At 43.2% G+C, this 26954-nt stretch overlaps 1 protein-coding gene across 2 annotated transcripts; it reads left to right on the forward strand.

Moving 5' to 3' along the window:
* Positions 1–405: 405 nt before the first annotated feature.
* On the forward strand, positions 406–26104 carry uzip (beta-pore-forming protein unzipped). Of its 2 annotated transcripts, XM_044392993.2 has the most exons (6): positions 406–515; positions 965–1038; positions 8324–8357; positions 23096–23885; positions 23950–24299; positions 24357–26104. In XM_044392993.2, exons 4-6 carry the CDS (start codon positions 23129–23131, stop codon positions 24765–24767), a joined length of 1518 nt encoding a protein of 505 aa, XP_044248928.1. In that variant the 5' UTR covers positions 406–515; positions 965–1038; positions 8324–8357; positions 23096–23128; the 3' UTR covers positions 24768–26104. The 2 variants fall into 2 exon arrangements, with proteins under 2 accessions (XP_044248928.1, XP_044248927.2); XM_044392992.2 differs by lacking the exon at positions 965–1038 and having other exon boundaries at positions 436–515.
* Positions 26105–26954: the final 850 nt, after the last annotated feature.

Below are 26954 nucleotides of genomic sequence, written 5' to 3' on the forward strand. Positions count from 1 at the left end.
ATGACTGCCGGATATCATAAAATTGAAAACAATTACATATGTTCTTTGTTCAGCCCAAAACATTTTAAAAACGTGTTAAAAATGTCTGATTGTATGGCAATACACACTATTAATTTTACAGTTTTAAGGCTTAATGATTTGACCAGTTAAAGTTATTTAAATTAAACATTTTAAATTTAACGTTTAAATTCTAAGTGACCATGTATCTTATCCAAACAAATCCAAACACTGTTCACTGATTTTTAGGGGAAAGCTAAATTTACATTTCGCAACACTGCCAACGTAACAAAACAACGTAAAGTGCAATAAAAACGTAACAAAACAACGTGAAGAAAATGAGTCTGGATTTTTTAGGGCAAACTGTTTGAGATTTTTTAGGGGAAAGAAACATTTTAATTTGGCAACACTGCCAGCGAAATTTTTTAAACGTTTTTTTTTGTTCGTGGAATCAAGACCGCGCGGATTCGATTGCGGATACTTTTCGAACGTTTAGAACAGGCTCCGCGGCTGAGATAGTAAGTCCATCCGAGATATAAACAAGCCGAGTGCTTGGCGCCAGCCGCAGTTTATTGCTATTCAAAATTCAAACCGCTTAATTAACTTGGATGGCTGGTGGCCTTCTGGGAATCGTGATTCGGTGTTCTGGGGAAATGAATGGAGTACAGTGAATGCAAAAACAGAGAACCGGAGTATTTAAAAAGAAAGTGCGACTTTTGGCGTTCTAGGGATGCGCGCAGCATCCTTGGCAATGACGTCATTTGCTTGCTGACCAGTTTGCCTGCGTTCGTGTGTGTGTGAGTGAGCGTATCTGTGTGAATGTGTGGAAATTAGAGCGCAATAACGAATTCAATTTGCATTCGCTGGAAAATGAACTGCAAGAGAACAGAATTGTCGCGGGTGCTTTAATTGGACAACAGGATAGTTCCGACAGGATAATCTCACGTTTATGGTTTCTCGTTTCCAGGATCCCGAGTGAATGCCTGCGAATTGGAAGTTTTGGATGGCGAACTAACGTGCAGCAAGGAATTATCGATTCAGGTAAGCCGTTCCGTTGTTCCGCTGCAGATATCGTTTTTCCTTCAGCAACTGGGTCATGATAATTACCTTCTGGCATTACACTTTTCAATTGAATTGCTGGACTCTCGTATTTTGAGTAAGGTGAGCCAGCTTCATCTGCTTTAAGTTCTGCTCGAAGCTCGAGACTTTCCAGCTTTGTGCTGATGATGAATTTTTAATGGGCGCTAAGAACCGCCGCCAGAAGCGCCTCTCTTGTTTTACTGGCGCCAGTAAAAAGTCAAAAACAACCTCACATAAATTAAACTGGCCGAATCTTCAAAGCTGGGATAGTGTGCCTTCCATTTCGCTCTTTTGGGGAGGCTGTAAATAATGAAAGACCAGACGGGCAGCAGACAACAAGGTACCTTCCCCAAAAAACCGGGGAGAAGGTCTCGCTCGCTCCCAAAGGAACCCGGGACAACATAATCAAAGGCTTTTATTGCGCCATCGAATAACCAGGGAACTGCCGGCTCAGGAGGCGGGTGGGTAGGCTGGTATTGGGCCCGACCAGGCCGGAAACCCTGCCACAGACAGTTTTCCTGGCCCGGAGTCTCGTGACCGGGCACGTTCGACCTAATAAGCATACGTACGGGGGTTCGTTGGGCAAATGGGGTCCGTGGAACATCGCTGTAAGTGCTTCCGTGCTTCCCCCCAGAGGGGAGAATCGATTTTCGATTTTAATCGAGTTGAATACCCTGCAAATTCGGTTAGGTTTCTTGGGGGGAGTTCCATCCAACCCAGACTTAAAGTGCCTTAAAGTTGCCAACTTCTTTTGGCCAAGATGGAGAAGTTGATCTCTGATAATTCGTTTTCGATTTGCTCCCTCGCCACGTTCTTCTCCTCAACTCGCCATAAAAACTTGTTTTATTTACACATTTTGATTTCGATTTGCCTAGTGATTGCTCTCGCTTCCCTCTTCAGCTTTTATTTATTTTGCCGAATTTACATTTTTCCGAACCGAGTTTTGATGGCATTTGCAGTCGTTTGTTGTCGTTCTTGGCTAAATGCTGCGTGATATCATCTTCCAATCAACACCTCTGTGCTAATATTTGCTTCTCTTGTGTATTTACTTCTTGTTTCACTATTAATCACACCTCGTTATTGCGAACCAGTGACTGCATTATAATTTTCACTTGGGAACATGTGGAACTCATTCAGGCACACTTTCAACAGCTGAAAATATTTGCTTTGCCTGGTAATAAGATTGGATATTAAAAACTTATGCCGCTCCGTGGCCGTAAAAGCAAATACACACTGGAATTTCATATGTCCTCCGAACATCTGACAGTCGGCACACTCACAGGCACTCTCTTTTTGTACCCAAGTGTGGCTCCGGCTCCCTGTTGAAGCTTGACGGCATTGAAATGGCGCCAAGTTGGCGTTTGCTCGGTCGACGCCTCCTGTGGCCCCTGCCACCCCGACCTCGCAGAACGGGTGGGAAACTTAGTTGACGCCGCACGCAAACAGCTGGGCCAGAGGGCAAAGGACACCCGCACGAAAACAAACAAATGCTCAAGGAGCCGAGCAATTGTCTGCGAAGGCTGCGAAGGGGATAATGAAAGCTGAGCTAGATAGCAGGATATGAACAAAAGTTGGCAGTTAATTCGTTGTCGATGTCGTTGGATCCTTGTGATGAAGGTCGCAGGACTCGTAGGAGGCACGATGAGTCATCCTGTTTTTCAGTTTATGGCCCAAAAAGGAGACCAGCAACCCGGGGGAACGTCGTAAACTTCCCATTGCCAGCAGTTGTTGATTATGAAATTTTGTTCGCCGCCCAATTAACTCGCGTCGAGCACGCGATGCCCCACATAGCCCATCAAGTTCGCAAAGATATATGCATAAAGACCGATGTTGCTCGGCTGGGCTTTTAGATTGCGGTAGGTTGGCTGCGACGTTTCTCCATCGGTTACTAATGGGTCGCTGATTCGCTTTGTTTATTTGACGGAATGGTGCATTCCGTCCTGGTGGGGGTGGGTGGTGGGAAGACCTTCAAGCACTCCCGAAAATGAGAATCGATTTTGTTTGATGGACACCAGGCATGAGAGGTCGTGCACTCCGCCGTCAGAGGTCAATTCCATTGGTGTTGATGAGTTTCTAGTTTGTTAGGGGTTGCCTTGGCAAAGGGTTGCAAACGGATTGGGGAGATTCGCCTATTGGATATTTACTCCAACTCACTTATTTAGCACATTAATTTGACTTTTATTTGAAAAGCCCGAAACGAGAGATATTCAATTTATTTGGAACATCTTCGGAGTATTTTACGTTCTACCCTTGAATCGCCGAGCTCGGCATAAATTTAACTTAATTGAAATATTTGCACACAAATTCTCGACTCTGTGGCAGCGTGTGATGTCATCATATCGAAGATTTGTATTGGAACCTCGAAACGAATCTCCACCTCCATCGCCTCCCCGCGATCATGACTCAGTTTCCCATTGATTATTTTGCTATGCTCATATGTATGTAAAACGGCTGAGTCGCCTCCTTTTATGGCGTTTATTCTTCAACTTGCTCTTGAAACGTGCCTTCTTGATTGGATTAAATTGATGGATATTGAATGATGATTGGATTTGGCTGAAGGTAGCGAATTATCGCGAAACAACATCCGAATCGTGTGTCGTCATATGCGTCCTCTTTTCCAAGCTTAAACTGAGCGGAAGTGCGGCGAACTTTGAAATCCCTTAATCACTAGGAAACAAGTAATGAAGTTTAATTTCTAGGTTCAATCATCGGGATAATTTGGCTGGGTGACTCACCTGGATGTCATTCGGGGATAGCAGACAAACTAGAGCGGGTCGCAGACTCCTGCACTTGATTTCTGAAACACCATGGGAGAATTCCGTGAATGAATCACGTTCCCTGGGATTTTGTATTCCGACTCTGGCCTTCCTTACAGCCTGTGTCGAGTGCACTGGAATGAGATGAGCGTGAGCGCGGCCCCGTGAAGGAGATTCCTAGGATTCAGTCCAAGGATGGGGACGAGCACGAGGACGGCGATGACGATGACGCGCCGAGACAAGTACGCAAAAGGGAAAAATGGAATAGAAAAGGGAGAGAGAGATGCCTGTGAGCCAACTAACAGCAGCTGCTTCTTCTTGTGGCATTGTCCTCTGCCTCGGAAACATCCTAACCATCCTTGCCGGTGCCACGGAGGGGTGGTTTGGCTCAGTTCGGCGTCTGGCCCTCCTTACAGCATTACATACACGTTCCCAGCTCTTGTTGCCACTCGCAAATCGTGGCTTCTATTTTTCGGGCAGCTCAGCAGCTCAGCAGCAAACTGGCAGACTGGCAGCCGGGGGGTTGGAAGTGGCATTCGCATTCGCTTATTTTGTTATTTTATTATTTTGCTATTTCTTTCTCTATTACGCCTTTGTTGTGTCGCCGTCCTTCGTTATTCTGTTTGGTGTGCGTGAGTCGAAAATTTGAGTGAGAATGTGCCTCGGATTGAGCAGAGTCCTTTGGCGCACAGTAATGGGTGGAATATTAAGTACGGTTTTATCTTAAAGCAGAACGTATTCTTTTTTAACTTTTTTAACAACTTCGAACCAATGATATTATAGACACTTGTGCTGCTCTATAGGAATTTCATCTGCATTTCCTGCATTTCGAAGTCTAAGCGTTTCTTTCCGGCCGAAATGGAAAACAAGTGCCAAGATTGACTTCCGAATTCTGTACATTTTCTACTGTTTGACTTTCGCATCCCATGCCTCGATAAATAAAACCACAATTTAGTGCCACAGGCGCCATTCGCTGTGAAAGTCGTGAACCGCACGTGTCCCGTTCCAGATCCTGGATATGGTGATCCTGAAACGCCCGTCGAGCGGCGCCCGCCGCCAATTATTTCACATTTCTGTAAACAAACAAAGCAAACAAAGCGAGGCACATAAAATAAAAATTAATTTCCACACAGAAATTGTTATTTGGGCCGGCATTTCTCAACACCGACCCGGGGCATTCTCCACGCTTATCCATAAAAATTATCCTGCGTGCATCCTGCGGCGTTGGTAATGCGGAAACCACCCCGTAAATGTCCCGTCCGCAATGCATCCCCTTTTGGCTCTCTGTTGTGATAAATTTTGAAATTGCCCACATTGTCGTTGGACTTATTGGCCGCGTTTCGGGGGCGGCTTGGTTACTGCCCCGCTCCATATACCAGTCCACCCTTCAGAGCCGCTTTGGGTCGGGGAAAAGTCACATGGCTTGCATTCTGGCCATTAACATACTCGACACTCTCACACTTTCTCGACCCACGTCCTTCTCTGAAGTGGATTGCGTGCCTTTGAAACCGTTGCCTGTTGTTACTCTGAAGGGCCAAAGGGTTTGTTTAAAGCGCAAACAATTTTGCTTTCGAATAACCCAAGTGAATGGGAAGAATGAGGGGCGAGGCATTGTGACCGATCATTGTGACCGAATCCTTAAACATCGAATCAACTTTTGACGAATGTGCGTCTAAAATTCAAGACCACCTTCCTTTGCCCCAGAACTAAAAACCCTTGTGCACACCACTTTATGGCCCATTCAACTCGTCTCCCAACGCCGCTATTACTTCCAGCATCGAAGTTGAAAACCGCTTTGTGTGGCGGCGCAGTGAAAAGACGTAATTCGGATGCGGGACTTTTCACTTTTCTTCGAGGGTAAATCCTGCTAGGAAGGCAGAAAGTAGAAAGGAGCCCGCAAGCCTGCAAGTTAACGCTAAATTTAAGATATACAAAAGCTCAGGACGGGCCCAGGTCTCCCCCCGTCGCAGAAGAAGTGTGTGTACACAGCTGTTACCAGTCAGAATCAGAGCCGGATTCAGAAAACATACCCAACCTGGAGCAGACCGAAGCTCTTCCACGTCTTAACTCACCCACAATCCAGCAACATGCGCCTGAGGCAGCAAATTCGATATGCCCATCCTACTCATCGCCATATCCCAATGCTCCCCTCGGTCCATGCTGAATTGCATTTTCGCCCCCAAGACCGCAGACGATTGCTGACGGAATTTATGAAACCTCGACCAAGGTGAGCCACACAATTCGATCCGAGCTGCGGCAGCTGCTGATAAGGGAATCAACGAAAAGCTTCGCCAGAATAAACCGAATACACTCCTTACGGATCCCACACGAGCAGCAGGGCATATCGAAAAACTCGTACCCTGGGCATTAGCGATAAGTGCTTGACAACAAATGCCAGAGTGACAGCACAACATGGACGAAAATGTCCCTGTAACAGTGGAAAATCAATAGACGGGTCCGATGCCTGGCACTACGCAGTTTGGATAGAGTGGAGTCACCCTGTCCCCCGCTAAATACCCCGCTGGCTTGTGTTGGCGCCATGTCATGTCAGCAAAGGTCTCATGTTTGGGCTCCTGTCCTGTCCCCTGCCACTTGACATGGTGTACTACTGGCTACTGGCTGTTGCTGCAAATTAAAGGCGCAGGTTACATAATTCCTACTGTAAAAGGCCCCTGCATAGCGCACTCTCTCCCCTGGAATACCATACCAATTTTCCATGTGGCTGGCCACCAATTGTTGCTCTCCGAAAACTAGCCAGCTCCGGGAGAGTCCTGCCAAGTATTTCCTGGTAATTGGCCGGGCTGCCAGCCAGAACTCTTGTCGTGGGCGCTCGATCCTGGCTAATGGACTGGGTCACTGCAATTGTGTGTTATTGATTTATGGAAAGCACTCTATGCGAGCTGATTGAATTCGTGGTTGGGTTGCGGTGAGAGTCGCATATTTGGGGTCCCACTGTACGGATGTTCGGGCCCTCAACTTGAGTGTACACTGCCCACAAATCTTATCTTGCCCCCTGTCATTCTGCACAGCTCAGCTGGATTTGTCAGCCACTCAGAGAGAAGGGGATATCGTATCACATGTGGTGTGCCACATTTCTAAGCGTCTGCTGCGGACATTTGCATGGGATTGTTTGGAATTTCAGCAGAAGCTGGATACTAGCACAAACACGAATGTCAGCTCCAATTAAAATGCCGTTTGTTTGTTTGTCCATTCTGGACGTCGAGTGCACCGTAATAATGGACTTCCTATGGCCGCCGCCCCCGAACAGTGCAAGCAAAAAGTATGGCGCCAAACAATCAAGCTCACAGACACATCTGATAAACATCTGCATTTCGGCGCGGGCGTATCTGTAATCTGTAATTACAGGCACAGCGAGAGGTCGAAAACAAATTAGCGGCACTCGAGGTTGGGTCTCATAATTCGAAAACATTTCTTCGAAGAGCTTTACTGACAGGTCTCTGTGGACTTTAAGGTGCGTCCGCCGGTTCCTACAGTGAGATTGACCGCGAGTCGGGCGCTGTCAATCAGCGAGAAGTGGGAACGGGCTGACCTCAAAAATTATGAACTCTTCACACCTTAAATGGCCAGTTCTGCGGCGCACAGTTAACGGTCAACGGATTCCCTTACCTGCAACATTATGGAATTTTATGGCCTGGCCATTAAAAATACCCGCGGTTCCATAATTAATTAGCAAATATATTTTATGATCCTGCTATTTGATGGTCATAGTCATTCATTAGTGTATGGGACGCGACACAAATTAGCTGATGTAAAAACCGACCGTACATATTACGATCGGAAGGGATAATCCTAATTAAATGTGGTCTAGTTCTGTCTAAGGTTGGGGCTTCTTTTCCACAGATACATCCTCCCATCTGGCATGCATCGCTGATGGTTCAAGCACACAATTGCATTTCCCCCTCATAAGCCTCAATTTCCTTTTGGCGGCCTCTTTGTTCTAGCGGCTTTTCGGAATTTGGCCTCCTCAGTGGCCGGGCTTGGCCTGCCCCACGTGCAGTGAAGATTACGCTTGTTGACTTTAAGCAGAGAGCTGGAAGCGGCAAACTGGTTTCGTTTTACCACACATATGCCACACAGAGGGGCACAGGCACAGGCACAGACGTTGCAATTAGTCTGGCTCAAGTCGTGGCTAACGGTACCCCATTTTCCACCGTCCCGCCTAGGCACTTGGAGTTCATAACTATCAGTTTGTTGTGCCCAGATCTTTAATCGCATCAGGCTCGTGAGATTTAGCGTCGATAGTGTCGGCTCAAGTGATAGATTACCATGTGCAAGCCGCTTTGGCCCCCTCAGTGGCTTTTACTAGCTTTTTCCAAACGCTTTTTCGCCGAACAAGGCAGTCGAAGATGTGGGTCTTCGGCAGGGAATCGCACTTTTAATGGCTTTTCAATGTTTGCCTTTAACGATAATTATCTTTTTTTTATAGCATTCCGAAATGTTTAATAATGTATTTTGTTGTCTATTTGCAGATTAATTGGCTTTTGGAGTGCACACAAACGACTGGTGAGTTGATACCTTTGACTTGTAAAAATGGTTTCTGGGTATTTGGGTAAAATTTGTAAAATTAATCAAATAATAACAATATCTGCTAATGCTCTGGAAACACACAAGCGTTTAAAGGCAACACAGATGCTTTTCCAAAAACAAAAATCATGCATCCACTTATAAATTATTTTACAAGGGCGATTATGATTTCTCAATAAATGGTTCCAGATTTATTGATAGGAATTGCCAAATGGGAAAAGTCATAAATAAGAGATCCATTAGGGCTTGATAAGGAAATATTGTTTTGTAGTTTTCAAAACGATTTTCATTTTATCCAAACTTGCATGACTATTCAATTTCTTAATAATTCATGAAGCAATTCCGGTCCGACCTATTCTGCCAGTATTTTCCTATAATAAGTTGCCTAACAAACTCCTTGCGAAGACCATCCATTTACGGATCAACTGGAAACTCACCTGCTGAGGGGTTCGAGCCAAGTTAGTTATTTGCACCGTTTGTGAGTAAACACCATTTTGGGATCCATTACTGCGGCTCCTTATAGGGCTCCTGATGAGCGGGCGATCCGAGTGATATGTGCGTTGCCGGACTGCCGCTTACATAACTTGAGTGGTCAATTAGACACGACGGCGACAGGCTTAAAACGACTTCATTACCATCAATCTTAATTGAAAAATCATTGGAGCTGCTTACGAATTCAGTGAGAAGAAGCCCTACCACCGTTCCGAGTCCCCTTTGCTATTCCCCCCATAATTGGCGATCCTCCACTGGCACAACTTAAGTGGCCAGAGTTATGAGACAGCCTCCCGGCAAACAAGTCGCAGATAGAGACATGCCTATAAAGTAGCTGCGAATCCAACACTTGCATCTCTATCCGCATATCTGTATCTGCTCGCATCGGGCTCTGCATTTGCATCTCCGTTCGCCTGACTTGGCTTTCCCAGCCTCTTGCTCGTTTCTGTCGCGTTTTGTGCTGAGCAAATTGTGGGCAATCATTGTCAATTTACAGTGCACATGCAGAATGACTTTGTGCCCGTACTTGGCGGATGGTAGAAAGTGGCCAGCAGTGTGCCCCCGAGAGGATAAACTCCGTTTCTCGCCGCCCAGCGTCGTTCTTGCCAGCCAGTCTCCATTGCACCCGCATGTCTGACGGCCTCTCTACAGTTCACCAGCGCACCTTGAACTACAAGCAGTGGCGACGTCTCCGTCGTCGGTTACTACTGGCATAACATGCACAGAGAAAAATTGGGAATTGGTCAGTTTCTTGTAATAAGTTTAGGACTTTTTCACTGGAGTGGAGGGGTATAAAGTTTTATGGGTTAGGTTTTAAAATACATTTTGATATCTTCGAATCACATAATTTCTCTCGGTGCAGGCTGGCTACTTCGGGTTTACAACGGAGGCAAATGTTTTCCTCTTTTTGTGGGACACTTATCCGAGCTGTGAGATCAGCCTGGGCTTTCGTTGCGCCGGGGGTCGTTCGCTTTATTTACCTTGTCTGAGAATTGGCGAGCCGTGCCCCTCACGCCTTTCTCCCCACCACTAAGTTGGAGCTTTTTTATTTATTTTATTATTTTTTGTTGGGCAAAAATTTGTACTTTTTGTGCGTCTGCCTTTGGGCGCTTATTTATTCGTGCATTTGTTTTGAGCGTTTGCCTCGTCGCTACAACTTTTATTGCTTTCATTTATTGCTATTTGTATTCCTTTTTTTCGTGCGAAAATAATTCAAATTGGTCAAATAAATTGTATAAGCAGAACCTCCGAAATTGCCGACATTTGGTGACTTGATTAATTTCCACGATGTGTTGCCTTGCATTTGATTATTTAAATAAACGGGCACATCAAGTGTGGCTCTACATCTCAATAAAGACAATGGGTTAAGTGTTTAGCTGTAAGACCACGTCAATATTGAGTAAGCTTCTTGGCCCCCATTTTTTCCGGCCAAGAAATGATGTGTGTTCCACTGAAAGGCAACCAGAGTGCGTGGTGTTCTTCACTCCGTAGAGTAGGTTGTCATGGCAGCGGGGAACGAACGCCGCTTATCGCGTTTAACGCCCCGTATCACCCCACAGTGCACCTCCCACCCACGACCTCTATGGCAAGAACAACGACCCACTTCACCCACGCAGGGCTGAAGCACCGCACTCCAATGGAGGAGCAGTTACAGGTCATTAGGTGCTCGCTCGCTTCTATGGGATGTTGTCAAACGATGTCATCTGCTCATCAGCAATAGATGCCAAACACGGAGCGTCGGCAATTTCATTTCATTTAATGTTTAATGTCAAGTGTCTGACACACATTTCTTACTCTCGGCAGCTCGCTAGCCTGGCAGTCGTATCTCACAGATCATCGGCGGTGATGGCGGGCTGGCAAACCTTAATTAGAAATGCAGTGACTTCACCCATACTCAATTATATAATTACCCTGGCTGACATTCCGCCGCTGCAGGCAGGAATTGGGAGTGGAATGCTAATTGGAATTCGCCAATTAGACGAGGCGAGGCCTGAAGGAGTCCAGAGCAGTGAACAGGAGCTCCACCTGCAGTCCATTAATGGCCTAAGTCCGCATGACGCTGCCACTTCAATTGTTTCCATATTTGCGCTAATCGTGCTCTACATTGGCGTGCATTTTCATTGTTAAACAAAATGCTTTTGCAAATTGCTCTTTACTTTGTCTGGGTCACAGCACTTTTCATTTGCAGTCGTTTGCAGATGTGGACTTTGTAAAAGGTTTATTTATCTCCAGCGCTCACTACGAAACAGATAGTAACATTCCCCATTTATCAAATTTTTGAGTAACTCGTTTTATAGTTATTAAAATCAGTACTCCGTACTCTGGGAGGTGGGGTTTTTAAATAACTTTTCTAACTTTTTACATAACAGGATTTTATAGTGTCTGACCTCATTGACGGATACGCTCCATAAACCATTTAAACGAGAGAACAGAAAACAGAGGCACACATTAAACTAACTGCAAACGCGAATTAAATTGCTAGAAATTGAAAGTGACACTGAGCAACGCACGAGCTAAAATTCGCTGCATACCATATATTCTTCTGTCATAACAAATTGCGTCGAATTTGGGGCAGATACACCCCCTTTCGAATAAGTCGACCAGAGAAGCGTACAAATTGAGTGCCTAATGGGGTTGAGTAAGAAATGGCGAAACAAAAAGCTGAAACAAAGGGAAACTGAAACTGAAGACATTGGTGACAAGACGAGAAAAGTCATATTTACCAAAGTAAACAAAGGGGTTAAGCTTACGATGGTCGTTTAGAGCCTTGACAAAATGCAAATTGCCAGTTAATTACTGACAGGAGGTGGGGAAGACTGTTGGGGCAAAAGGATCAAATAACAAATGTACGCTTGGGGCAAATTGTGTTTGCGACGACACTTGAAAGAGACAAATGTGAAAAAGGGTCTGCTATGCTAAACACTTTAAAGATATTTTACAAATATGGAATGGAACAAACCTTGATCGTAAGGTAAAAAACCAAGGGAACATTCTTGTGACTTTATTTTCTTGTTTGAAAACAGCACTTGTGCTCATCAAGTTGAAGGCATCATGTCATCACTGGGCGTATGAGCGATGTTCGACTGTTATTGATGGCCTGTCAAAAGTCACTGCCGAGAGCTCAACAAACACTTGTAGGAGATGATGGTGCTCACATGCCACGAAGGCCGGCTGAAGATGCATGGCCAAGTTCTATCCGAGAGATATGTAATGAGTGCAGCACGCGATGCGGCAGTTAGGCCGCTCTGCCATTGCATCTCAGTGCAATCCCGTTTCCCTCCTCCTAGTCTCCTGGGATGTCTGGTATGTGCGTAACCCGATGCCTCTTCGCCTGTCAATGAGGTGCTAATGGAGCCCTGGCATTGAATCTCGGCGTGCCGTCGCGGCATGCTGCGTTTCTCTGCTCCACTGCTCCGGCTACCGATGTACAGTTAGTTGTGTGTTTGCCACAACCGCAGTTATGACTTACCATGTCTCTTAAAAGTGGTTGGGGCATGCCTCACCCTTCTGCATCTGCAGCTTCTTCAACCACTTCCTTCGGCCACCATGGAGTGCTCTTGTTTTGGCGTAATCCGAGAAAGCGTAGATCTTTAAGAGAGCTTGAAAACGTAATGTGGTTGCTTTTGAGCAAACATTTTCAAAGATCTGAACACCGATCTCAGTTTAACCAGCGCGTCTGACCAGATACAAACGTGAGGAAACGCTTACCTGCCGTATTTCAAAGGGTCGCTGTGCACTTAAACAAGTTTGTTTGAATCTACATCACGTACCTTATTTATTCCATATCTAGCCCCATTTCAATAATTAATTATCTAAATTGCAAAATAAACGGCAGCTGTTATAGCGGCTCGTTAATAGATGAACACAACAAAAGTGCCGGCGGTCCACAAGGTCGGCTCTAAAGCTGGCGTGACGTGTTTGCTTCGAAATATTAAACAATAGATAAACCCCGCTCACGCAACTCATATGGTGGAATTTAAGCCCAAAAGAACAATACTGTATGAATGTATATACCATTAGAAGATACATTGTGTGCGGTAATTACATTCTTTTGGCTCAGTTTCTAAGCCCCAACATTATTTTCGATATATGTGCTATGAACAAATGCTGACGGATGATATTTTGATATATCAGCTTTCGGGTTAGAAGCGCTCAGAATGAGAATATGAAAATATTGCGCAATAGCTGGATCAGATTTATTGAAAAGGGTCATGTGTGACCTTGGTTTTGTATCCAATTATTTATGTATACTTTGGGAGGAAAATATTTAAATTCCTAGATTTACATAGAACATTGAGACGCACTGTACAACATTTATACGGATAGCATTAGATTGATTCATCTCACGATGTATACAAATAATTGGCTTCGGATATTCCGAGTGTAGCAGAGTTGAAAAACCAGTTCAAGTTTATTTTTTGTTTCTCTTATATTTTTGGCGGTAACAATTTGGGATCAGCACGTGGCTCGCTGGCTCCAAGAACACTCCACAGTACCGGTTTCGGATTGTTTTCTGTGCTCTAACGATGACGTAGTGCTCTGAGCGCTCTGAGCACATGTGGTCTGCTCTCAAACGGCCCATGACCAATTTGGGAAACTACGCAATCTGCAAGAGGGGTCAATGGTTCTTTTACCGAGGGGAAAATACATTATAAAAAATCAACTAAAGTATCAAAAATACAACAGCACCGTGGCGAAATATTTTTTGTCGGGAGCCTGCAGGGGAGTTGTGTATTACATTATTGAATTCAATTAGTTTGCCTTCAAGAGCTTCGAGTGCTTTTTGTCTAGTACCCATACTTGGTTCGTCTCTTCGTGCATAATTAAAAAGCAATTATAACGAATTACTGTCAGATGTTGCAGGGTTCAATAGCTTTTGGACCACTCTCCGTTGGCTTTTGCTGAATGGTTTCCCGCGACTGCTTCGGAGATATTCTTCGACCCTCCCGATGACGTCGCACAGTGGCGCCTTGGGCCAAAAAACGTGCAATAAATCACTTTTTCGACTTTGTCCTAGAAAGTTGTGACCCATACCAATCGACAGGTAATTGATCCACTATTACAAATATGTAACCCTTTTTCAAATCAAAAATTTTTTGTAAAAGATATGAATTTTCAAAGTTGAACAATTTTTCACTTAAAAAAAACACACCGTTTTTAGGTAATTTTTCGCACTTCCGGGGGGTTTTTCTTAAAAACTAGGTATCGAATCGCTTTGCTTCTTTTTTCCACGGATTGGTGTGTTAGTTAAGAGTAAAAAAAGTAAAACATATTGCAGTTTGCCATGCGCATCTCTTAGTTATGAGTTATTTGCGAAACGTCCATTTTTTCCATATTTTTCAACTTTGATGGAAAATAAAAAAAAACTATTTAATACTATTTTTTTTATACTTCCGTAAAACGTTATTTGGACTTTCTTCTTGATATTACGAAAGTTGTAGCTGCGTCCGCCTGCGTCCGCGGTTTTAAGAGCCAAAAAAGGTAAAAAAGTCATGGTCCCAGAAATTGCATATGGCGCAACCTTGTGAAAGATTTGTCCAAAACATTGTGTTAAAGTCCTGAAAATTTGATATGATGTGCAACAGCAGAAACTTTAGCTCTACCACTTTTGGAAAAACCCGCTAGTTTAGCGGAAAAACAGCTATAAATAGCTAAAATACGGAAGGCCGTAACTTCTAAACTACTGAAGCTATAGACTTGTGCTGTATCTCGTTTGAAAGGTATTTTAAAATGCTTTAAGCGCCTCCTGTATGTAATTTGTGTAAATGTAATATTTAAAAAGATATGCACAAAACAAATTTTTTGTAAACTTTTTTTTTAGCCTTTTTTAGTTTTCTCAAAAACGGTTTCAACGATTTCCTTTAAAACTTCAAACTGTATAGCCCTTGAGAGTCCTTAAATTTATACATACATCATGTTACTGTAAAAAATCACGTTTAAAAGTTATTCAGAAACGAAAATAGCCACTTTTGCCAGCTCAAAACAACTTACGCTGCCTAAGCATTGAATTTAGTATGTGCGAGTCCAAACTGTATTTTAAGGTCATGGAATCACAACCTTGTCACAGAGTTAGAATCTAGTAATTATAGTCCAGAAATGTTAGGTCTATTGGATTTACCAAGTTTACTAAATTGTGACCATTATTTCAAAAAACATGAAATATAAAAAAAAAAGTTTTTAAAAAAACTTTTATTTATTTTTTTTTTCTTTTTTTAGTTTTTAAAAATTAAAACATAAAAAAATAAACTAAACAAAACGTAATTTAAAAAAAAAAAAAAATTTTTTTTAAAAATTCCAATTTTTTATTTATTTTTTTTTAATAAGTTTTAAAAATTACAACATGAAAAAAGAAACTAAAAAAAACAAAAACTTTTTAAAAAAAGTTTTTTTTTGTCGGAAAAAAATGGATTTGTTTTTAAATTCTGACTTTGCCGATTTGTCAGTACGCCTCTGCCACGCCCACTCCCTGTCTCAAGCAATAATTTGAAAGGTGGATCAATTATCTATCATTTGCCGTTTACAAAATTCAATTATCTTCACTGGTTCAAAAGTTATGATTTATTACCAAAAAAAAGTCAAAAGGCGCCACTGTGCGTCGTTCATCTTAACTGTCAATCAACCAAATTTAATTTCAGCATGAAGCAAACTTTCGTTGGCGACGGAAAAAACTGCTTGAAATACGTTGCTTATGTTGCATTTCTATTAAATACTTATAAATTTTGTTGATATGATTATTTCTATAAAATCATCAGAACTTCAACATTTATATATTGGACGGGGAATAAAAAAACACGTTTTCTGTAAAAATACGTGTGTAAATTGCATTTTTTACGATACCTTACAAACGACATCTGGCCTGACCAGCTTTTAGAGTCGCTGGAATATCTTATTAAATGCTTTTCGTGTTTGGCAAGTCCATAAAGTCCATAAATCGATTTCAGATTTTTACAGTGTTTTAACAAGCGTAGAAGTGTAGGTCTGCAAAGCGTAATAAAAGTAGGTAGAAAATCCAGAAGGCCGATTTTAGAAACTTTAAAAATAATCTCAGACAACATCCTTTTTTCACACAGAAGCCGTTTTTAATAATGCAATTTTTAATGCTTAAATTATTCCTAAATATGATGCAGAAATTAAGTTTTTACGCCTAATTGCCTTGAGTTGCACAAAAAGCCGAATGAAAATTAATGACACTTTTATTAGGCATTACGAATTAATTAATTAGCAGCTCGTTTGATTGCCTAATATGGGTTTAATTAAAAGTTTTCCATTTTCCCATGCTTCTCAAAATGGGCATTTAATTAAACCTATTTATCAAGCGCTGCTTCTTCATTGATTTGTATTAATTTTTTTTAAACTGGTTTAATTTTAAATTAAAATTTATGAGCTCGAAATTAGCATGGAATACCGGGCAATTTGATAATTTCTGAAAACCAATTGAAAACGTAGCAAACATAAACTAGTTTAATATTGAATAACCAACCAGTTTTGTATTTCAGTTCAAGTCAAGTTTTCCAGCATTTTAAAGGTAGCATGCGCACCTTAGTCAGCCTCCCTCAACGACGGCTACGCAGGTGGTAATTAGTGGACTGCCCCGACAACAGAACACCTTCCCAACCTGTTAAGCTAACGACTTTGGCTCTCCAATCAAACACGGCGATCGATTGATGCATTAAATTAATTGAGTGTAGTGAAAACGCTTTGCAAACAATGTAAATTCGAGCCGACGCAGGGGAATTGGGGATGAGTTGGGGCACGGTTGTCCATTGTCACGTGCCCCTCGTGCAGGCTGCATTCGATTTAATGGGCTCGCCAACAGCCGCGCCGGTAGCCGGTAGCCCAACCTGAGCGGCACTGCTCCAGACGCCCTAATTGATGCAACATGCAAATGGGCCCACCAGTTTGTGGAAGGGCGAGATCGGGGTGTGAAAACTTTGGGCCAGACTTGCGCCATACATTGTGAGTTGTGTCGCAGCTGGGCAAACACCGCAGATGCCCAAAAGGGGGATGGGGTCAGTGGAATGATTCTGTGAACTCAGAGCATGAAAAATACACATATGTGCGTAAATACCTAATGGCGTTGAGTGATGGGTTGGAGTTCAAAAAGTCGCAAACATTCAAAATAAATACGTAATCGATTTAAAACCAGAGTTTATTTCATCGTTTTCTGTCTCAATTGGTAATCAGCTAAAGCAATCTTCAGGTAATCCTGGCCTGGAGTTCAGACGTACAGAACACGTGTTCTGCTGTTTACCTCTTATTACCTTTGTGCTGGGCACTTTAATTAAGTTAACAACTGTTTTTGTAATGCAGCGCTGGCAGCAAAAAAGCAGCAGCAGCATAGTAATTTCCCTCTGCTTTTCTCGTTGGTTTCTTTTCGGACATAAAAGAGACCGACCGGCAAAAAGCAGCGCTCGGATCTGTTACCGCGTTTTAGGCCGTGCTTCGCTGGTTAACTGCTTTGCTTGGCTGCGTTGAGTTGGCTTTTAAGCCACGAAAAGCTGGAGGGGAAGGCGGTGCAGGCACGACGAATCGATAGCGTGGGAGGCAAACAGATGTAGCGTCACCTGTTGCCAGATAGCCAATGAATTAAAAATCTAATAAGCAATTATATAAGCGAGATAGTATTTGCATTGGAATCCATACTCTGCTGGGTCTGTCGGCAATTGAGGAAATGCCACAAAAGCGGCACGCAAGCTGAACCATCAATTAAGTCACATGGACAATTGAAAAACAGTTATTGAGAAATAACTTAGTCCAAGATTGCGGATATTTCATGTAATCTGCAAATACTTTCGAACTGGAGTAACACAATTATTCAATCGGCTTCTCATTGAAAAGAAAAGTCAGGGCATTGGACAGTTGTATAAGCTGCAAGTTGGAAATGCATTGCTGACTATCACTGACTTGTAAATAATTGCTTAATCGATGTGAATGAAATGGTTGTAATTGATTTTAAGGGCAATTATCGCAATAAAGAGAATAAATTCCACTCTACATAGGAAATGTGTGCGAGATTCGTTTGTCCGCAGGTCAGGTCATTTTAATTCTTACTTCTAGCTGACCCATGAACTCTAAGCAATTGCTCGCTAATTCTGTTAAGAGTAGGTACGGCATGTAAAACTCTGATTTATGGCGTACGCTACTTTTACGTCTTTTTCCTTCTGAGTAATTGAATTTTCCAGCCCGAAAACCCCCAGCTTCCAACATCAATTATTCGAAAATCTGAGAATCCGTTTGGCTTTTAGACCCCTTATTTTTAGCTTCATTCCCATGCTCATTTGGAGGCAGCATCACGTACGGACGAAGGCGGGAAAAGTTTGCCGGCCGTTACCAGTTTTTAATGGGTTTCTAATTAATTTCTGTTTACAAGTATTTCAAGGCGATGCCAAGTGCACTGAACCCTGCCACTGCAGGCGATAATCGACTGCGAAGTGAGAAATCAAGTGTTGAAACGTCCGGACGCCGGATCATTGTAATGTCAAAGTCATAAAGCACGATGCCCAATTGAGTAGATTGAAGCGCGGGTCGGGTCCTCATAATGGTAATGGGAATCAGAATGGGAATGAGGACGGGAGTGGTTGGTTTGGGAGCAAGAACAACGACTATAATTCAAAACGACTAGCAGCTATGGCTGAATCAATTGTGTGCAACCTCGTGTTGCACATGCATGAGCAACAACTTGTTGCAACTTTCGTGACCATGAGGGTCAGAGTCAAAGTTCAATAAAATCCAATTAAACCGCCGCAGTCTGCCCCTTGCCCCTTCGCCCTGCCGCTGCGGCAGAACCCGCAGACCTTTCACCAGGCCCTGTTGCTCGTAAATCTAAATAAACCAACCTGCAGAGGAAACTGAAAACTGGAAAGGCGAAGACAAAGTTGCAAGCCATGTGATTTAATAAAAGGCCACGTGAACTTTCACCGGCTTTGCCTTTTTCTTTGGTCCGGACTCCCAACTCCCAGCTCCTCCTCCTCCACGGGCGGATCAGATTCCACAGCCCGATTTCCGCGCTGCCAGAGCGCTCAATTGAATTAACGCAGGGTGCAGGGTACAGGGTGCAGGGAACGAAGGCGAAGCTTCTCCGTTGCACAACTATGCTGGGCCTTAAATAAATTATTTTCTCCGTTGCCTTCGCCAATTTGCCGGGTCTTCGCTTCGGCTATTTTTAGCATATTTATTGCATGCGCAAAAACAGGCCAACAATGCGGTCGGTCGGTGACCAGAGGTCAATTTATGCCTCGAAATGTGGATCTCCATAAGTTGCTGCCTCCGGCCGCACCCGGCGAGGTTTTTATGACAGCTGCTTCCGGCGATGGTAGGTGGAATGTCACTGTTCCGCAAGTGCCTCAAGTGGCAAGTGGTGCGTCACAGCCGAATGAACTAACTGCCTTAACTGGTTACTCACTGAGAGTTCGAGGAAGTGCAGCCGGAAGGAAAGAAGCTTAACTCGTTGCAAATAGAACCTCAGCTTACCTCAGCTTTCAGTTTACAAGCGTATTTTGCAAACATGCTCTAATCGGGATAATGCTTCACGTTCAATGTGAAGCACTGCGTTCATCACTCACAAGTTGCCCGGGCCAAGAAACCACTCTGCCGAACACAAAGCCAAGACCGAGCTATTCCTCTCTCTAGCTGCTCATGCATTATTTAAATTTTGACCCAGGCCACTTAAACTCCCGACACTTGTAGGAGCGCTTGTCGCTGTCTAAAATGAATTTTCAAAGCAAACAAAAATAATCAACAAGCCTAAAAGCATGCAATAGTTTTCCTGGATATGCACTTGTCAGTGGCTGTAAAACTGTGCACAAAGGCTGATTAAACCATGCACAAGATAATTAGGGTCCGGCTGCTGCATAACTTTGGTTATAAAATTAGCTAAGTGTATAATAAATAAAATTATTTTTAGGTGTTTAAGAAATAAAAATTCATGGGTAACTTAAGAAGAAAATTTTGAATATTTAAAACTAGAAATGAAAATTTACATTTTTTTTAGTTTAGAAATACTTAAAATTAATACTGGAGAGGAAAAATTACTAGATAATAGCAGAGTTTAGATCCGCAGGGATGAAATCCTTTTTCCAGGGTCGAATGTCACAGTGACACTGGAGACCTTCGCGGCCTACGGAAATAGGCCTACAAGCGTGATCCAAACCCTAAGCTCGGTCTATTTGCCGATTGACTCCTGAGGTGACCAGTTCACCCTTATCCACAAGCCAAGTTTTTCTAACCCTCACGTGGACAAGCCGACACAAGGCTGGTCAACTGCATTTAAAACCACAAACAACAGTGATTTCCTGCTCAGTTCAGGGTAAATATTAATCTGCAATCCATGGCAGACTCGAATTTTGGGTAATTTGGCAATATTTCTTGCAGGCCAACTCCGAAGTCCCAACTTCCGAATTCCGCTGCCTCTGTCGCCGTAAGATTTCTATTTGCGAGAGCCAAAAGCTTGCGAGTGCAGAGCTGCGGAGAGGTGTGGGGCGTAAGCCCAAAAAAACCTGCATATTTTTCTTCGGTTCCCCAAAATCCACTTGAGATAAGAATTTGCGATCCAGTTGGGAGTAGACAGCGGGTAACATCAGCAGCGCTCTCATCATTTAAATCCGGCACGGGAACCCTATCGAGCTTCCTATGACGATCCCGTAGGCGGAAAAGTGCGGAAAAGCCGGAAAAGTCGGAAATAACCCCTTCGAACTCGTGCCTAACCTCTCTTTTGTTAACCCCATCGAGCTCGTGCATAACCTCGTAATGGTGTAAATCGGCAAGAAGCAGTAAGAAATAACCAAGTGCCACGGTCTGCCTTAGAAAAGGTTATACTCGATGGAAAATCCGATCGAGTTCCATTTTTTTTTGTTTTTTTCTTAATTTTTATTAGTTAAAAGATCAAGTCCAAAATCATGAAGTTATAATTTAAAAGCAAAGCAAGTGAGAAAATCAAAAATCTGTGAGAGAATGGTGATGTGAACAATAATATGAAAAGAAAAGATCTATGAAGAGAATAATGAAGTAAAAAGTATATAATAACCAAATGGGCAAGCTAAGAAAAATTACAATTATTTTGGCGAAAATAAAAGTGGTGTGTTGCTTGCGTAGCCAAAGAAAAAATATAAAACCTAATTAACGTACGCAAGACAACCAACGAAAATAATGCAAAACAAAACAAATTAAAATGAAAAGAAGGTGTAATATGCAAACAAATTAAAAGTGATCTACAAGCTTATACGTAGGTTTATATGACCCTCCCCGCAGCATCGCCGAAAGCGCTTTCGACCGGCTGGAACTGGAGCGGTAAGTTTACCCAAACCTGTATTGTTTTTTTTGGATCTACGAATGCAAAAAGTAAAGTCAAAGCCAAGTAAAAGAAATTTTGTGCATAGACGGCGATGATTAAAAAACTAACAGAAAACACAATAAAAAAAAAAGAAGAGTTAGTATTGATAACGTAAACCACTTCTGTTCGCGCCTGAACAAAAATAATGCCCGAATTTAAATATACCCTATTTTATTATACTACCTATATTACATATTAAATATATTATTACTATTATACCTTAAATGAACCTATCATATTATCTTCCCACAGCGCCATTCTCACGATTATTCTCACTAGACTAGAATTTTTCTTTGAAATTAACTTAAATTAAAACTTTACATGCCTAAATTGAAATATTATTTACTAAAGCTATTAGAAATTAAATACATCCAGACTCACATGGAGTGTAGTTATTATTATTATTTTTAAATAAAAATTGTGAATTTAAAATGAATACTTGCTAGGCGTTTACATAAGGGGGTCATGCGGAACGGAAGTATGGTAGGGTATTAACAAAAGCGAACTTGATTTTAGGGACCATTTGGTAAAAAGGTGTATTTAATAACTCTGGAATAAATGGTCTAGGTTGGGTGGGCTACTGCAAGTTGCTGCAACAACATCATCAGCAACAACAATCAAGCCGCAAGTTTTTTTGTGAAAAAGTCTTTCTTCTATTGTCGACCATCTGAATACTCTTCTCTTTCTTTGTTTTCTGAGTGATTAGAGCGAGCAAATTCCCTATACTCCCTTAGCACGCGAAATCAAATAATACTATAGCATACATCGCCAGCATTTCGAGCAGTACACCTAGAAAAAAACCCCCCCCACTTTCCCGACTCTGAGCAGTGCCGGTAGCAACGCGTGCGGTACTACCTCGTGCGTCCATCAGCTGGTCATAACCGAGTACCCTGGTATTTATGTTAACCCGTTATATGCTACACACTCGAAAGTTACTTGGCCCCGACCAGCCGTCCTCAACCCCTCGCCGAGTTTGGCTTTTGAAACACTATCACAATAACACATCATTTGTCAGGGCAACAAATGATGTTGCATGTAACCTTATCATCTCATATCCGTTGCAGACGGCTATGTTACGGTGCGGCGGGGGGAGGACGTGGTGGCGAGGAGCTGAATGCCGGACACCTAGGGTCAAACGCTCTGGGTTAGACTTGACGAGGCAGGACAGCACAATAGAATGGCGCACTAGACGAAGACAAACTGTAGTCATGCTGCAGTAGATGTGTCCTTTGCACTCGTACCCTCAAGTCCAGCATGTCCGTGTCCTGAACACAATGCTTGCTAATGAATAAACATGGCGACCAGTCACTTCCGGAGCAGCAAACCTCCGCTGCACCACCCCGCCCCCATTTCCGCCCTCCAATGAAGTTATAAAGTTACGTATACGCCGTGTGCCCGCACGAAAGTTGAGCAAACAAGCGACAAATTTATTGGGAATCCTCTCCATGGGGACAACATGCAGCCATACAGCATGTTTCTCCTTCTCCTGGCCCAAATGAACAGCTCTGTGATGGTGTCGGCGACATTGATGCCGCTAATGGTAAGCAGCGGGGTGAGGGGACAGACACGCCCACTTGGCCGAAGAACAACAGATTGCTTATACCCCTTTAAGCTTTTAATGGGATGCCCGCAGCAAATGTTTGTTTTGTGGAGCGAACGGAGTGAGGAAGTCTCGAAAGGCGACCATGCGAACTTCCGCCATGTCTGGTTGGCAGCAACCTTTCAGTCACGTTGACAAAGGACATTTAAAAAAGACACATATATGTAGTTTGTATTCTGGATGGTGTATTGTAAAGTCACTTAGATAAGTTAGTGTGGTTGGAATGGAAGTTTAATTTCCGTAGTTGGGGTAAACTATATAAACTAACTAATTCTTTTCTCTTCATTCTATTTCCAGATCTTTTCCCACCTCTTCTGGGCACAAACTGGAATGACAAAAGTCAGAGTCCAAACACAACGAAGTACAATCAGCAGGATGGCCTCAAGCAGTAGTTTAATCAGTCTTGGTCTTGGCCTCCTGGTCCTAATCCAATCTCTAGCTCCAGCCAAGGCTGCCGAGCACTCAGTGTTCACCCACAAGAACGCATCCTCAGTTTTGGGCCAACTGGTCACCTCGAGCACCCTGGTGTGGGAGAGCTATGAGCCCAAGGATGCCGCCCAGCTGCAGTTTGCCGTGGAGGGCGGAAAGTACGTAACTGAGGATGAGCACTATCCAATCTACGTGTGCCGTGTGCCCATCGACGGCATCCAGGTGTCGGGCCACACCGAAAAGATCCTTCAGAGACACGTCTGCCTGGCGGCCCACTACAAGCACGGCAAGTACGACAACTTCGATGTCCTGATGAACAAGGGTCACCTGGGCAAGGTTGGCTGGCGTCACTGGCGCAAGTTCGATGCCGGTGTTCCGGTGGGAGCTATTCGCATCGGAGACGATTCCTACATTGGACGCCATCGGACCCCTAGTCAACCGAACGCGGAGGGCATTGTCACCCACTGGGGAGCGGACTTCAACGTGGGCCACCTGGAACCAGTGGGGCTTGGAAAAATCCGGGTCATTGAGGCCGAACGTGAGAAGTACTATGACGATGGCGAGGTTCTGGTCGAGACAGAGCCCTTCCGCTATGAGCTCAGGGACATCAAATTGGATCGCTTACGCACCGATATTCATGAGAACCTGACTGAGCTGGGTAAGTGTCTATACTTAATATATGTATAGTATGAGCCTGTCTTATTGATTAATGTTTTCTGTAGTCACTAGGAAGCTGGAAAATCTGGAAGACAAATACAGCACTGTGGAGACCATTCTCAGCTACAGCTTCGACTATAATCAGTATTGGGGATCCCATGAGGGTGTGGCCCGAGGTCTGCCCACCAAAATATTCGAGAAGAATGTGTCTGTCCCGGCTGAGATCAACTGGGCCCTGAAGCACACCGAGAGGAAGACGGAAAACAAGGCGGTTCACACAAAACTCTGGCCCGGAACGGCCATTAATGTTACGCTACGTGGCGTCTATGTGACCCTGGAGGCGCCGTACAGTGGCAAGCTGTTCGCCTTCTATTACGGCAGTGATGAGAGTGTTTCCCGGAAGATCAGCGCAGAGGCAAGTGCTATAGCCCCTCCGTGAAGACCAATACTTAATTATTTGATTGTCTTACAGGTGCGCAAGAGCTACTTGAAGGAGGTGAAGCTGGAGTTTAGCCCGGTCTACTTTATTGGGAACGGAACTCTCGTGCCCACAACGACAACTACAACGACAACTTCCACATCGACCACGACACATGCCACCACAACCAGTACGAATGAACCGACGCCCATCAACGAGCCCCCGCTGGTCCATATGAAGGACAAGGGCGTTCAGCACTCGGGTCCCGATACGCTGGAGAAGACCTTGCACGACTCGCCGTCCAGCAACGAAGTGAACTCGCACGAGGCCCCCGAGAACATGTCCTCCAATCCGGGCAAGGAGGTGGCGCTGGCCGGGTTCGGAGTCAACGCAGCGGGGTCAATATATACCGCAGGGTCGACCTTCTTGACGCTACTTCTGACGGTTTTCATCAGTCGTCTGTAGATGGAATTGAGCTCCGGTCTTAGTATAGCGTTTAATTGTTGTTGTTGTACCTGTTGTACCCGTCTTTGAGCGTTTCAGAGAGAGAAGAAATACGCAGATAGACATTATAGGCTCCGCAAGGAGTTAGGCATATAGGAAACCCCAGAGTTGGGAGGAAATTTGGTGTGAAAACGGAAAGCAAAAGTCGATATTTTTTATACATGTCCCAAGGCTTCTTCTATAACACGCATGCAAGTAGCGAAATGAATTGAAATGATCAAGAAAATAAACGTAATACATTCCTAAACTGAATCCCTCACAAACGGAAATAAATCAAAAGTATAAATTAAAAGTAAATATATATATTCATGTATACTACGTTTATGTAGAACTATTTTAAAAGTTTTTTTTATTTGCAATGCAATATAATGTCTCATGATTTAAATGGCTTCTCATTTCTGTAGTTAGTAAGCCACATTAATAGCAGTAGAAAAAGTACTAAAAATGAATTGACAATTTATTTAGGGATGATAGAAATCGCGCTCTCTAAACGATGTATGTATATGTCTAAAATGTAAACCTATGTAAAACATAAGTATGATGTGTATGCTATTATTTAAGTCAAACGCTCCAAATATGTAAATTAGAAACCTTTTTATTTAAAACCCCTGAATTTAAATATGATTTGCGTTTCCTTAAGGTCAATCTTTATCCAAATTGGTTGGTTTCTAAATTGAATTACGTCGAAGGAACAATGAATCTCTAATTTCGTATAAAATAACAATAAAGCTTGTAAATGAAAAAATTGGTTTTCCTTTTACCCCAGATTATAATTTATAATTGAAATTCTTATTATTTTCTCTATTTTGTGTTTTCTCAAAACAAAATATTTCGAATAAGCTTATGGGTTTCTCAACTCGGATTTTTATATTTTCATTCGGTTAAATTTATTGAATTCTTCGCGAGTGTTACAACCGACTGTCACCTTAATAACAACAGCTCTAAAATCTTTTAAACAAAATAAAACTTAACTAGACTGATTGACTGCAGTCAATCTAATACAATTAAGATTTAGCTTGTTCATTTTAGTCCTAAACTTTCTAACGACCAATTTATAAATATTTACAATCAAACGAATAGCTCAAACGGGTTTCGAGACAACACTTAAGTCTCATTAATCTGATGATATATTCAACGCACAATTCTTCATTGGCCTCACCTTTACATCCGAATTCGCACTTCGAGCAACACCTGCGTCTACCATTCATTGTAATTTTACTGCCACTGACAAAAAGAGTTGACGGTGGAAACATGAGCGATTGCTAGGCGGGTGAAAATAAATTAAAAGCATAAAAAGACAGTTTTGGCTATTCAATCGTACTTGGACTGATTCCAACAGCTGCTGATTAGCCGGTTAGCAATGATTTTGTATTTTTTCTTGTCAATTTAAATATCCGATTAGCATATTGAAATGCCATGCAGTCTGCTGGGCTCTCGCTTACAATGCAAAGCACGTTGTGTTGATAATGAAATATATGCCCAGCTTTGATACACATCACTTCATTCGCTCGTTCTGCCCTGTTGAACACTAGTCCCCAAAAGCGGTTTGATGAAAACCGAAGCAAAAAGTGGTTTCGAATTAGAATGCCATGTATTGTTGTGCGAGCAATATTTTTAAAGCGTGACCACATGACGGCTAGCGAACGGGTTTTGATCTGGATGGCAAGACAATTGAACTTGAATCATTGTTGTTTTGGGGGCGTCAGACCAATTGAAAGGGGGCGATCAACCAATTCTAACAATCGACAATATAGCGAAAGCCGTAGTGCGAATATTCATTGATTTAGCACCTAAAATGGGGAGCATAGATCCGCATGAATTTATAAGCAGGGATGCAAGTGGTGCGAGCTCGCCAACTCATCCTCGACTGTTGCTCTGGTCTGCTGACCAAATTTGCTATGCATGGATTGCTTGAAACAAAAGCCGCCAGTACCGCAGGCTCCAACCCCTTCCGTTGCAGCAGGCTGACAGGTATTTTTTGCCAACCGTCTGTATCGGCGTGCAATCTGCTATCTCCACTCCTCTCAGCCATCCACCATCCGCCGTATATCCTGCATTCAGGCGTGACGCGAGTCAACCCCCACAGCGCTTGACTCTACTGACGTAGGCATATGAATGTGACCGCCTCTGCACTTTGTGCATTGCTCC

The sequence above is a fragment of the Drosophila takahashii genome, chromosome 2R (assembly GCF_030179915.1).
Source record: "Drosophila takahashii strain IR98-3 E-12201 chromosome 2R, DtakHiC1v2, whole genome shotgun sequence".
Taxonomy (NCBI): domain Eukaryota; kingdom Metazoa; phylum Arthropoda; class Insecta; order Diptera; family Drosophilidae; genus Drosophila; species Drosophila takahashii.